Source organism: Silene latifolia, chromosome 6 (assembly GCF_048544455.1).
Source record: "Silene latifolia isolate original U9 population chromosome 6, ASM4854445v1, whole genome shotgun sequence".
Classification (NCBI taxonomy): domain Eukaryota; kingdom Viridiplantae; phylum Streptophyta; class Magnoliopsida; order Caryophyllales; family Caryophyllaceae; genus Silene; species Silene latifolia.
Window position 1 is genome coordinate 140,591,010 of NC_133531.1, and position 12,801 is coordinate 140,603,810.

The 12,801-nt window shown below is 38.6% G+C and overlaps 2 protein-coding genes across 3 annotated transcripts; one reads left to right on the forward strand and one right to left on the reverse strand.

The window, feature by feature from the left end:
* The first annotated feature begins 1,778 nt into the window (after positions 1–1,778).
* On the forward strand, positions 1,779–8,832 carry LOC141587428 (putative N(6)-adenosine-methyltransferase MT-A70-like). 2 transcript variants are annotated; one of them, XM_074408915.1, is made up of 6 exons: positions 1,779–1,986; positions 5,213–6,071; positions 6,157–6,509; positions 7,123–7,339; positions 7,436–7,515; positions 8,056–8,832. In XM_074408915.1, exons 2-6 carry the CDS (start codon positions 5,280–5,282, stop codon positions 8,303–8,305), a joined length of 1,692 nt encoding a protein of 563 aa, XP_074265016.1. In that variant the 5' UTR covers positions 1,779–1,986; positions 5,213–5,279; the 3' UTR covers positions 8,306–8,832. The 2 variants fall into 2 exon arrangements, with proteins under 2 accessions (XP_074265016.1, XP_074265017.1); XM_074408916.1 differs by having other exon boundaries at positions 1,806–1,990.
* A 176-nt stretch (positions 8,833–9,008) lies between these two features.
* On the reverse strand, positions 9,009–10,003 carry LOC141587431 (early nodulin-like protein 8). The gene is made up of 2 exons (XM_074408918.1): positions 9,752–10,003; positions 9,009–9,663 (listed from the first exon to the last, which is right to left on the reverse strand). Exons 1-2 carry the CDS (start codon positions 9,939–9,941, stop codon positions 9,293–9,295), a joined length of 561 nt encoding a protein of 186 aa, XP_074265019.1. The 5' UTR covers positions 9,942–10,003; the 3' UTR covers positions 9,009–9,292.
* Between the last annotated feature and the right edge of the window lie 2,798 nt (positions 10,004–12,801).

The following is a 12,801-nucleotide window of genomic DNA, read 5'->3' on the forward strand; positions in this document are numbered from 1 at the left end:
TAAAAGATCTTACACGTTTAAACAAAGGTTTGGAAGTTGATTAGAATTGGTTGGAAAATTTGGTTTGCTAATATTGGACAAGAAAAATGAAAAAGAAGGTAGCTTAACAAAAATAAAAGTAAAAGGTAGGGTGTTACTAAAGTAGTATAAAATAAAGTAATTTATTTTCGCAGTATCTTTTTATTTATTTTAGTACCTTTTGTATATAACTTTCCATTTCTCTACCCCTACTCTAAAAAACATTAAAACCAATTTTCTCTACTCTTTTACCTCGGGGTCCTGTATCCGGGGAGGATCCAACCTCCTCGTCATCAAAAAAAAAAAAAAAAAAAATAAAATAAAATTCTTCAATGATAATTTTAGTGCATAACATGCATTTTAATTCTATCGCATGATTATTAATTAATTGATGTCTTTCTTATAATTTTGGGATTTTTTGAGACCCGTGCGGGTATGGGTCGGTTATGAGTCTTAGATAAGTATTTTGGTTTCGGGTCTGATTTATGGGACCGGGACCCGACCCTTAGGGCATCCACAATAGATGAACCTCTAAAGAGGTTTGTCACATAACACATCATCAATTTAACAAACCTCTTCAATAACAAACCCATATACAACAATAGACAAACCTTTTCAAGGTTCATATCATAGGACCCACGTAAAATTACCCATTTTTTTTCCCTCATATATATGTTGTTGGAGAATAAAAATATACTAACTTTTAGGGGACCACTTGCCATGTCAATCAACAAACCCGTATACAAATGTGTAACCATTCCTATGGATGAACCTCAAACCCCATCTCCAACAATAGAGAGGTTTGTCAACAAACCTCTAAAAAGTACACAAACCTTTGTTGACAAACCTCTATTGTTGATGCCCTTAGAGCATGTACATTGAAGAGTATGTTACCATCCTCTTATTTCTTCTCTCTCCTTCTATCTTTTTGACACATCACATTCTCTTTCATCCAACTCATTTTCCACTATCTACATCCTCCTCCTTATCTTCTTCTATTTTTTTCCCCACATCAAAGAAGATCATTTCTAATTCCTTTTTCATATTTTAATTATTATTTTTATTGAAAAGTAAATAAAATAATGTTGCCATGCATTATTTCTATAGGAGGATAGACACAAGGGCCTAGGTTGTACTTCCTCTAAAAATAGAGGAAGTCTTCCTCTTCCTCCTTCAAAGAGGATGATTAATATTAGTTCCACATTGAAGATGACTTCCTCTTAGCACCCTCTTTCATCTAAGAGGATGTTGAATCCTCTTCAATGTGAATGCTCTTAGACTCGTATACTAATTTTTTTTTTAAAATCTTAGCCTAACAAACACAGTAACCCATATGGTTCTATTTTCCGGATTAGAATCCTCTCCATTTCCTTCTCTCAAACCCATTTAATAATAAGGAGTCGTTTGGTTGATCAAGAAACTTCAACTTCCTAAGAACTTGCAATTCATAGGAATTAAGTTCCATCATCTAATTCGGGTGAATTTGGCAAAGTTGTTTGGTTGCCCATGTAGGAATTAAATTCCACAGGAATTTTCAATGACTAAAGGGGGAGTAGCTAAACCACTTCCGACATCATGTAAGCATTGAAAGTTCCTGGGAAGTTCCAATTCCTACATTCTGCCCAAAAAATGGCAGCCAAACAACCTTGTTTTTTTAAATTCATGAGATTTTCTAATGCCTGTATTTTTCAAGTGGTAACCAAACGACCCATAACTTTCATTTTTCCTTTAGTTTTATGAATAAATTTAGAACCGTTATTGACTCCTATTTTAGTGTCTTTCTTTACCAAAATCCCAATTCTTTCCTCGAACCCAAACCCACCTCTAGGCTCTAAACCTAAACTCACCTATAACCATAAAGTGAGATTATACGGCAGCCGAGGACGATAGTGACCGGCGAAGACGACGACCAGCAAGAAGGATAAATCCCTCTTTTTTTATTCCCATTTCGAATCCATCAATTATTTAGTAAGTATGATTTTAATCTTTTTATTGTTTTTAATTTCATATGCTTATTTGAATTGAATCTCATACGATTTTGCTATTCAGTTTTCTATTCAAACGAATTTGCCCTTAAATATTTGCTATTCAATTGATATTAATTTGTTCTTAATTTCATATGTTTCGTCTGATTTTACTGATGATGATTTGTCGAAAAGTGTTCTAGTTAATGAATGAATGCATTAAACTTTGAGCTTTGCTTATTTGATTTTCAGGGATAATGTACATGTGCTAGTTAATGCAAGTGAAATTAGTGGTGTTTGAATTATATTTTTGCGTATACCTTTCCAATTACAAAAAAATGCATCAATTACTCTAGATAATTGTCCTCTTATTCTTTTGGGGTAAATCCAGTAGAATAATAATACTCCCTCCGAATAACAATGTTTGCCCCATTTCTCTAATATATGTGAGGAGTATTTTATTGAAATGGGGCAAACATAAGTGTTGGGAGGGAGTAAGATTATTTGTCTTAAATTATATACTTTATTTTCAATTCTAATTTCTGGGTTTAATAATTACTCATGTCAAGTTTTTTGTCACTTTCTGGTAAATTTATGGGGTTTTTTCTCCTTTTCTGGGCTTTTCAATTAATTATGGGTTTGTTATTATTCTTTTTTGTTATTAAAAATGTAAATATTGTTATTGGACATATTAATATTTATTGTTTAGTATATTTAATATTGGAAATCATCGAACAATGTAGAGGACAATGTTGATGGACAATTCTGACAATAGTCATAAAATTTAATTACTTGAAATAATTGTTGTAATTATAGCTACTTGAAACCGATGTATTATATACGGAGTATACAATTAAGACTTGATAGAAACCAAGTATAATGCCGTGTTAATTCCCATATAGAACGTGGGTACTGAAAATCAGGAAATACAAAATGTATTTTTTTGACTTATTGACTTTCAACCACAGAGCGACACATAGGCTCTGTGGTTGTTGCTTTAATAAATAAGATACGATATCAATTCTATTAAAAATCGATCTGTAGCTTACACACGGTAGATTGTCGTGAAAACTAAGAGGGTGGTGGCAAAGGCCAAAGGGTAGACCACTTTTTTTTATATATATATGGTGGCCGAAATTGGTAGTGAGAGAAGGATAGTGTCATAATTTGGAGTGGGTATAATGCAATTCTTTCGTGTAGTGGAAGAGGCTTTGTGGATTTTGGGATGAGCCATGCCGGGTTTTGGGCGAGTGGTTTGCTGCTTTTGCTTAAAAATAATATCTACCATGAGGGTTTGTGGCCGAATTTTAATAGTGACCAAAGGAGTGGTGGTCAAATTTTAGTAGTGAGATAATGCAATTTTGGTGGTAATTTGGCCAAGAGGCTGGTGGCCAATAATTTTGGCGGTGGTTGACCAAAGGAGTTGCGGCAAAACATTAATAGTGGGTTTGCTGCAGTTCTTGGGGTTGTGTAAGGTGGATTAAGGGTGGTGGTAGTGGAAGAAGATTAACTCTTAATTAAGGCGTTGACTTTTATCAAGAGCCTCACTCTACCACATTTGAAGACCATCTCAATCAAAGCTTTAAGGTTATGATCGACTCAATCAGTCAATCAGTGATCATATATCTTATATCTTGGGCATTGAAATTAAGAAACCGTTGCTTAGGAATTAGAAGATGAGTTTTTAAATTCTAAATTTCCAATTAAAGAAGAAAAGACTTGGAATTCGGGTCTTAGAAAAAAAAAGAGGGTAGAGAGTCAGGGTGAGAAATTAGAAAAGCATTGCTTTGTTTTTACTAAATTAGATTTTTTCTTTCTTTTCCTACCACTATTAGTATTTTAAAACTCTGAACAATGGGCCCCTTTCTAGCTTGGGCTCTAGGCCGCCGCCCCTCCAGACGACCCCCTGAGAACCGGGCCTGGTTGTTGGTTATGAGGTCGAAGGTTGTGGGATGTTGGCGCTGGGATAGGGTGGTAGTTGCGGGGATGGGGTCGTCGTTGTGGGGGAGGGTCGTCTGCACGGCGATGGGGCGGGGAGGGGTGGTCGGCGCATTCCTGAAAGTAGTACTGGTAAGAGAGAAAGGTGCACATAAACTGACTTGTGAAAGGTGCACATAAGCGGGTTCCTATGTTCATGTGACATTAAAGTGATCTCAGGTGGGTGTTGACAGTCTTGACACCCTGCATTCCTGAAAGTAGTACTGGAAACAAACAGGGAGAGGGCCCAAGGAGAGACACGGGGAAGGCAGTAGTAATAAGCATGAAATTAGTAGTAGCAGCTAGCATTTGGCAGCATAAGATATTTAGACGGTGTCGGAATAGCGGCCGTATCAGCGCAGATGGTATAAAAAAAATGACCTGAACCCCTGATCACCCGTCAAAAAAACCCCGAACCGAGCACCCGAGTTTAATCCGTAATCCGTAATTGACCCGATTGAATATGACTCGACTCGAATGTTTATTGTTGCACACCGTTCATTATCTCTAATAACTTGAAAATAGCTACCCAAAAATGATCCGAATCCGAGATCACCCGACCCGAAGCGAATTTTTACAAGCCCGAAACTCCACCAGATCTGACCCAATCTAGTTGACCCGTTTGCCATGTCTACGTGACGAGTGTTAAGCTAGCAAAAAATTGTAGTCTCACAATCTTAGGATACCCATATTCCTCCCCAAATTTGATACCAAACACCTGTGTCCTCGCCATCGCGTCACCCGTGTCAGCGTCTCACCGGCCACCACCAAGCTAGTGACATCAACTCCATTGCCCACGTCGATTGTAAGTATAATTTCTAGGGTTCTATTTTAATTGTTAGGGTTTTGGTTCAATTAACTGTTCAAGTGTTTAATGTTATTTGCAAGATGATCAATTGTTAGAGTGTTAAATGTGGTGTTAATTGCAGGATTGTAACGGTGGTGGTGTCAAATGTTAATTGTAAGATGATCAATTTGTATTATTTGTGAAATAACACAACTATTATTATTAGCGTATTTCGCGAAAGTGGTGATCGAGCCCCTTTTTGTTTTTGCTTGGAAATTTAATCATTTTTAGAAATGCAATTCAGTTTCCAGTTATTTTTGATGGGTATAGATAATTTAAGTTAGTAAACGTATAATTTGGGTATGTTGGCTTGATATATGCTGTTGGTATCTGATACAAATAGTCTGTTTTGGGATATTGCTATTATTTTTCAGGTCTCCAATTTATGTTTGGTTTTTGGTAACAGGGTTTGTCGGATTTCTGCTCTGTAGTGAAAATTATAGTAAAAGAAAATTCTTGTGATTGAAGAAGATATGGAAAGAGAAGGGGAGAGCGTGTCAGGCGGAGGAGGAGAGGAAGAGATGTTGGGAGTGAAGGAATTACGGGAACAGATTGAAGGTCGCATCCAACGGCGTCACTGTGAACACCAGCAGGTGATGTGCTCTTTCGAAACCCAACTCCCTCATTTGATGCCTTCCCTCCATCTCTCTCTCAAACTCCTCTCCACCTTCCACCGCCGTCCCGATTACTTTAACAACCGCCCTACTCCTAACCCTTGTGCTAATCCCATTCTTAGTCCCCCACCTGTTGATTCCTCCAACAAGGCCCCCCTCACCCTAAAAAAGAAGAAGCAACAACAGCCGCACCACCTCCACCACCATTCCAATACCAATGCCAATGCCAATACCAATACCAATCCCAATACCAATCCCAATCCCAATCCCAATCCCAATCCCAATCCCAATCCCAATCCCAATCCCAATCCCAATCCTATCAATCATTCAGACGACGACCTGATGAAAGACGTTGAGGAGATCTTAAACAGGAAATCCTTCAAGGAAACCCTCAAGTCTCAGGCTGGTCAAGAGTTCTTCAACCTCCTTCATCGTCCTACTGCTAAAGAGCGTGCTATTGCTAATACGTTTAAGACTAAAGGCGGCCCTCAACTTCAGCATTACTGCTTGTCTTTAACTAAGGAGGACTGTCGCCTCAAGTCCAACTCCTTCCTTGCCTGCGACAAGGTTCACTTTCGCCGCATCATTGCCCCCCATACCGACATCAATCTCGGTGACTGCTCCTTTCTCGATACCTGTCGTCACATGAAGGTACCTAGTTACTATTTTACTACCCTTCCGACACTATTATTATGCTACTCTGATCATAATTTAATCTAATCTTATTATTATGCAGACCTGCAAGTATGTTCACTATGAGCTTGACCCCACTCCTGACGTCTCCCCCATCATGGGTATGCCTACTCTTGCCCCTCCTAAACCCTTAAAAACTCAGCGTGCCGAGTACTGTTCTGAAGTCGAACTCGGTGAGTCCCAGTGGATCAGCTGTGACATTCGCAATTTTAGAATGGATATCTTAGGCCAGTTTGGAGTCATCATGGCTGATCCCCCTTGGGATATTCATATGGAGTTGCCTTATGGCACTATGGCCGATGACGAGATGCGTACTCTTAATGTCCCTGCTTTACAGACTGATGGTTTGATTTTCCTCTGGGTCACTGGCCGTGCCATGGAGCTCGGCCGTGAATGGTAACCATCTGTTTCTTAACCTTCCCATATTCTATCATCTTCCTATTTCTTGCTCACTGTTTTGTCTTGTTAGCTTGAGCCGTTTTCTGCTTATATTAGAGTCATTTCCATCCACCCCTAGGCTCTTTTGTAGGACGCAAGAATGGTGTGCTGTAAGTTGACTACTTACTTTACTTGGCTGCACCCTTTGCAAAATTGGCAGCTGCATTGAAAGAAGCTTTAAGTGGCGAATGTCCACTGCAAATGACTGGCAATTCCTGTTTACTTTTCACTGAATAACTCCTTTTTTATATAGGTGATTTCTAGGTACGTTTTGGTAGTGTTTCTGTAGGCCATACTTTTACTACGGAGTACTATATTTGCGAGAATGCATACAGAAGCTTAAGAGAGATTCTTATGTTCAGTTGAATGGTTTGAAGCCTAGACTACAGTGCATCCGTGCATGTATAGAATCAATTGGCAATGAGAAATATTCTGTGTGTCAATTGTTGCATCAGTGCTTTGATTGATTTTCCTGCTCTTTGTGTTAAAAGACTGGTGGTATACGTGCTTTGATTTAATTTTTATTGTCAACTGTAATAAGTTATGAGTTTTTTTGAATTGTATATTGCAGTCTGGAATTGTGGGGTTACAAACGCGTTGAAGAAATTATCTGGGTAAAAACCAATCAACTTCAGCGAATCATCAGAACTGGCCGCACAGGTCATTGGCTGAACCATAGCAAAGAACATTGCCTTGTGGGTATAAAAGGAAATCCTTTAGTGAATAGGAATATTGATACTGATGTAATTGTGGCTGAGGTTCGTGAGACTAGTCGAAAACCAGATGAGGTAAAATCTAAGTTAAATCATGTTTTGTAGGTTTTATTTTCCCCATTTATATAATCTGGTTTGTGTTATTTATGAAGTAATGTGTCCTTTTTATAGATGTATCCTTTGCTGGAGAGGATAAGTCCAAGGACGAGAAAGCTCGAATTGTTTGCTCGCATGCATAACACACAATCAGGGTAAGACCAGAATCCCCTCAGGAACACATATTTGATTTGTACTTTCCTCCATTTGTTTCTCTCCATATCTATCATTTTCTCTGGGTGCAAACTCTCACAAGTTGCTGGGACACAATTAGCCATTTAGGGGCGCATTTATCCCATGTCAAACGTCTAGACGTTTGCACAATTTGGTCATTCGTTTCCTTTTTACATATTATATAAATCTCTTATGTTTGTGTGCCTAGCGGATCTCTTTATTGTGCCGTGGAACTTTATCAGTTTGATTTTTATGAATTCGAAATATAAAATATAATTCTTTTATAACAGGATGTCTTGTATCTCCCTATGAAAAAGAAATCATTATCCACTGTGTTAGGTGGGGCTGGTATTGGGGTGTAAATTAATTTTATACAGCCAACATAGCCTTTTGAGGTCCGAATTTGCTCTCATATGAAATACTTGGCTTGTTTAAAAAAGTTAGAGGTATTTAACTGTTTACTATGCGTGTACCAAGCCTTTAATGTTTTTGTTTGTATGATCCCTCATATGGGGGATTAGGTGGTTGTCACTGGGGAATCAGTTGAATGGAGTGCGATTAGTAGATGAAGGGCTGAGGGCGAGGTTTAAGGCTGCATATCCAGATGTTGAAGTGCAGCCAACATCTCCTCCAAGGAGCAGTGCAATGGACATAGATCCTGGTGTTAGGACTCCCTTTTCTGGAACTGAAACTAGTTCGGAGCTACCTCAAGCTGATGTTATTCCACAAGGAAAGCCTTCTTCCAGTCAAGATGTTGCCATGGTTTGTTGATTAGCATCTCGTTTTGTTGATATCGAAACTAGTTAGTAGCCACCACAAGCTGATGTTATTTAACTAGGCAAGCCTTCTTCAAGTTAAGATGTTGTGGTTTGTTGATCAGCATCTCATTTCGTGACATCCAAACAAGATGAATTTTGGAGTGCAACATTTGTCGTATGACTGACCTTTGCAAGTAATGACACCCCTTTTCCTTGGGTGCTCGGTGTTACCTGAGCTATAATCAATTTGGGACCAAGGCTTGTATTATAGGATGGATGAGGTTGCGGCTTACCAATTTTAACCAAGTGTTATGCTTAGTATAGCTTCAAGTGTTTTTCGGTTGCTGCCTTATTATAGTACCCTGACTTCCTTGTCTTAGTGAAATTAGTTATATATATACGTATTTTGTAATGTTGCTTAAGCTTATTTATGATTTTGTATTGAGGCTCTTGGAAGAATGTTCTTATCAAGGCACTTGTTAAAGCATACTTTATTTCGACAACTAGTTACAGAGTATATTTCATCACAAATTCTCATTATAACGTTGCTTGAGCTTATTTTTTATTTGTATTGAAGCTCTTGTAGGGGTTCTTATTATGGCACTTGTTAGAGCACAGTCTATTTCGATTTTCGACAAGGAAGATTACGGAATCTCAGAACCCGTTAACCAAATCTCCATTGGAAAAGGTAAAAATGTATAATTAAATTTTTATAATTGAGAATGGATTTTGCAGGCAATGCAAGCTGTATTTCATTTCATAGGAGTAAAATGGAAAGGGGGCATTGCTGTCCCACCTGTTCCCTTTTCTGCTTTTGATTGATGCACCGACAGTGAGAAAAAGCAAAGCATTTACATACGTTTAACTTGTTTCTTCTGAAGAGGATTATAAAAATAAATAAAAAAATGTAGGCCCATAAGAAGAATACAAACCCATGTTAGCACATGGGTGGTAGTAGGATCTGATCTGAATGCAAGTGTGAGGTTGAATGGTGTTGGCATCAGACGAGTACCCATATCAGAGATCCTACCAAAGATGCCAAAAAGGTAGATAAAGAGAGGAAAAGAGGGGAGGAAGATGATGCAGTCGGGATAGATCCAAAGGCAGGGGTGTATGAGGTGTCCGAGAGTGGACCTGGTCCCTCTGGAGGGTATGCGATCGCCCCATCACCCGCCAGAGACATGTGTAGTTTCTGTCCCTTCTGGCAGTGTCCCTCTTCTCCACTCATGAAGTAGAATTCGCCTGGCTGTGTTATGTTGAACACTGAGTTTCCGTCCTTCATTCTCAAGATTGGATCTTTCAGGCTGCATGACTTGAACGCTTCTGGTCTCACTTGTATCATTGAGTCCTGGCTTGGGGGGTACAAAAACACTGCCCATTATCACATGTGTCAGCAGCATTCGACGGAATTATTAATATAATAATAAAAGAGTGTAGCCTGGTAAGGAAGGCAACTTACAAAGAGAATCACCAACTCTGAAAACGTGAGATTTGGACCATTTGATGTAGACATCGGGGTTAGCAGCAGTCGGAATGCCCCAGGCATCCAAGTCCCCCACTTTGTACTGGTAACACCAGACTTGGGCTTGCTGAAGAATCAACAGCTGAACTGCCAACAAAAACACTACTTGCCTGCAATTCTTAATCATCTTTCTCTACCTTGTTTTGCTGCACTACTTGCCTATTCTCTCTCTCTCTCTCTCTCTCTATCTACCTTCAACCTTTGAGACTTTTAAAGTACTCCCTTGTCTTTAATACACAAGATAAAGAGAGGAGATATATGACTGATTGTGACAGCCAACAGTAAGATAGATAGGCGCCTAAAAAACAAAGACACAGCCAGCTGGTATATTATATTCATATGCACTTAATTGTTGCCTTGTTGGCATCGGAACGTCTAAAAGACAGCGAATGAGGCATCTGAATCTCCTCTAATTATTAAATTACTTGGGCTAAATTTGGAAATAGAATTATTAATACAAAGAATGGCACATGGGTCAGTTGAGAAAGCACCTCAGCAAGGTAACATGGTATGTGTATTAGTAACTGTACCCTGAAGGGATGTGTCACAAGAATCACTTGAAAAACTCATCTCCCACGTTTAGTGTACATCACATATTCACATTCACATCTACACATATTCAACTCTGAACCAACAAGCTGAGACATTAGCTCCAAGCTGCTTAACAAAAGAGAAGGCATCCTTGATTCCTTGTCTAGACATGGTGAATGAACATACATTCTTCTGCATAGAACCTCAAGCTCTAAATTATCGTATATCAACCCCACCTAGCTGCATTCTAACGGTCGTCTTTTGGGTCTAAGTTTTCCTATTTCTTGCAACAGATAAGTCGATTGTGATCTTACAATCTTCTGATAAAAATGTTGTGCATTTAGTGGCTCTACTTCTTGCTTCTTCAGGAATGCATTGTGACCTCATATTCATGATAGACGGTCAGGAAATACCAACACATGACTCAAAAGTACAGAACCAAGAAGATGAATACAGCCAGCTAAAGTGATACTTCCAACTTAAGAAAGAAATGAGTGTAGCGAAATGTGAAAGCTTCGTCAGTTTCATATTGTATAAGCTTCGTCATGAAAAATCATTTCATATAAGTATACATGTCATTATATTGGCTCATATATTTTAAGATAAATTAAAGAAAGAAATGAGTGCAGCGAAATGTGAAAATGACACATAACAGACAAAAAAAAAAAAGGAGTACATAACTTTAAACTTAAAAGCAAGATCCTGATCCTAAAAGATTGGGGTAGAATCTACTATCTACCCTGACTAATAATGGTCAGTAAGTCAAATTTCTTTTCCAAAATTTAAAGGCAGTATCATCTATACTAACATAATTGAAACCAGGACAAGGAGAGTATATAGACTATTGATGGCAAGCTGCAAGGTGATAACGCTATTAGGTACAGTCGTATAGACATACCGTTATCTCAACTATGTCAATTCTGGTTCCTCCATTTCCTATTTATAGAGTTCATGCAGTCATATTTCTCTGTCTCAATGAAACACTACTATACAAGTGGGGAATTCTGTACATAAGGAGCTCCAAGGTAGCACTATCAGGTCCTTTGGTAGTACTATACCGATGAGATGCTTTTTACTACAAATTTGACAAATCTGATCACTTGCTGGTGATACAAACGATCTGCACTTTACAGAGAATGACACTACTGAAAAAGGCAACTTTATAAATTAGAAAACAGACTTTCATTGATTTCAATGGAACAGAAATTTACCAGATGCAATGGCAATTTAGCAGCAGCAACCCTAAACTGTGTGAGCAAGTCTTTGTTTCCTAAAAGATCTTCAAAGTTTCAGGCCACAAAGATTTTAAAATTATCATAAAACAGAAAAAAAAAAAAAAAAAGCAAGACGCAGCGTCAAAAGGGTAACTGGGCCAAATCCACATGTACCGACAAGTAGATTTTCTGTAACGCAACCAAGATGGCAACTAGACAATTACCGAGGAAATTGGCCTTGAAGAAAGTCAGGAAAAGCCACTGTTGTCAAATCATCTCTCCATAGAACACTTAGTTTAACAAAGCCTCACTGAGGCACACCTAGGCGTACGGTGCAATCGCCTCGGAGTTAGAAGGTGCACGAAATCCATAAACGCACCTAAGGTGCACCCAAGGCGTAGGGGGCTCCACTAGCGAGGAAAAGACACTGTTGTCAAATGGAATTTTCATTTTGCAGACCAAATATGCAGAAGATATTCCAAAGAAGTTCAAAATTGCAGCATTCTGAAGCGTTAGCAAACACCATTTTTACCTCTTGTAGTCCACGAGAAGTTATCCAAAAACTATGGGAGCAGAAAGGTTAACCCAAGGCAGTACAAGAGCTTAGTAGGAAGTTTGTTATGCCTAATGCCAACAAGACCATATCTAAATGTATCTTGCAGACATTCTGTCAAGGTTTATGAACGATCCAAGTAATGTCACATGGATGTTGCAAACAGGGACCTACGATATTTAAAGGGTACTTCTTTTTGGAATTCTTTACCAATCATGCTCTCATCCAAGGTTAACTGCATACTCGGATAGATATTGGGCACATTCTGGATGACATGGAATCACCTCAGGATATGCTCTCTCAATCGGCTCAGGCGTTTTTGTCAATTTCTACGAATCAGGAAGTCGTAGCTCAGCCCGCTCCAAAAGCGGAATACATTGCAACTCACTGCCAACTCCTACTACTGCTAATCAAGTTGAATGAAGTTGTATGGGCGAGGACAGTGTTAGCAGACATGGGATTCAAGCAAGACAAAACACATGAAATTCAAGTATAATTCACTTCGAGAAGCTAAACAAAGGAAAAATGTGGAGCTTTTTTATTGCCCATCAATGTTAATTCATGAGAACTTTTGTTTACCACATTTTATCTCCGGAGCCCTTCTTGTTGTTTGACTTTACCCTTCTCTTCTCCCCCTTATCCTTGATTTTCATTTATTTACATGTTAGCCCTCTTTAAAAAAAAGGACT

Coding starts and splice junctions, on each gene's coding strand:
- LOC141587428 (XM_074408915.1), top strand. CDS start 5,280: ATGGAAAGAGAAGGGGAGAGCGTGTCAGGCGGAGGAGGAGAGGAAGAG. Junction 6,072..6,156: donor ATACCTGTCGTCACATGAAG/GTACCTAGTTAC, acceptor ATTATTATGCAG/ACCTGCAAGTATGTTCACTA. Junction 7,516..8,055: donor ATGCATAACACACAATCAGG/GTAAGACCAGAA, acceptor ATGGGGGATTAG/GTGGTTGTCACTGGGGAATC.
- LOC141587431 (XM_074408918.1), bottom strand. CDS start 9,941: ATGATTAAGAATTGCAGGCAAGTAGTGTTTTTGTTGGCAGTTCAGCTG. Junction 9,664..9,751: donor CAGAGTTGGTGATTCTCTTT/GTAAGTTGCCTT, acceptor GATAATGGGCAG/TGTTTTTGTACCCCCCAAGC.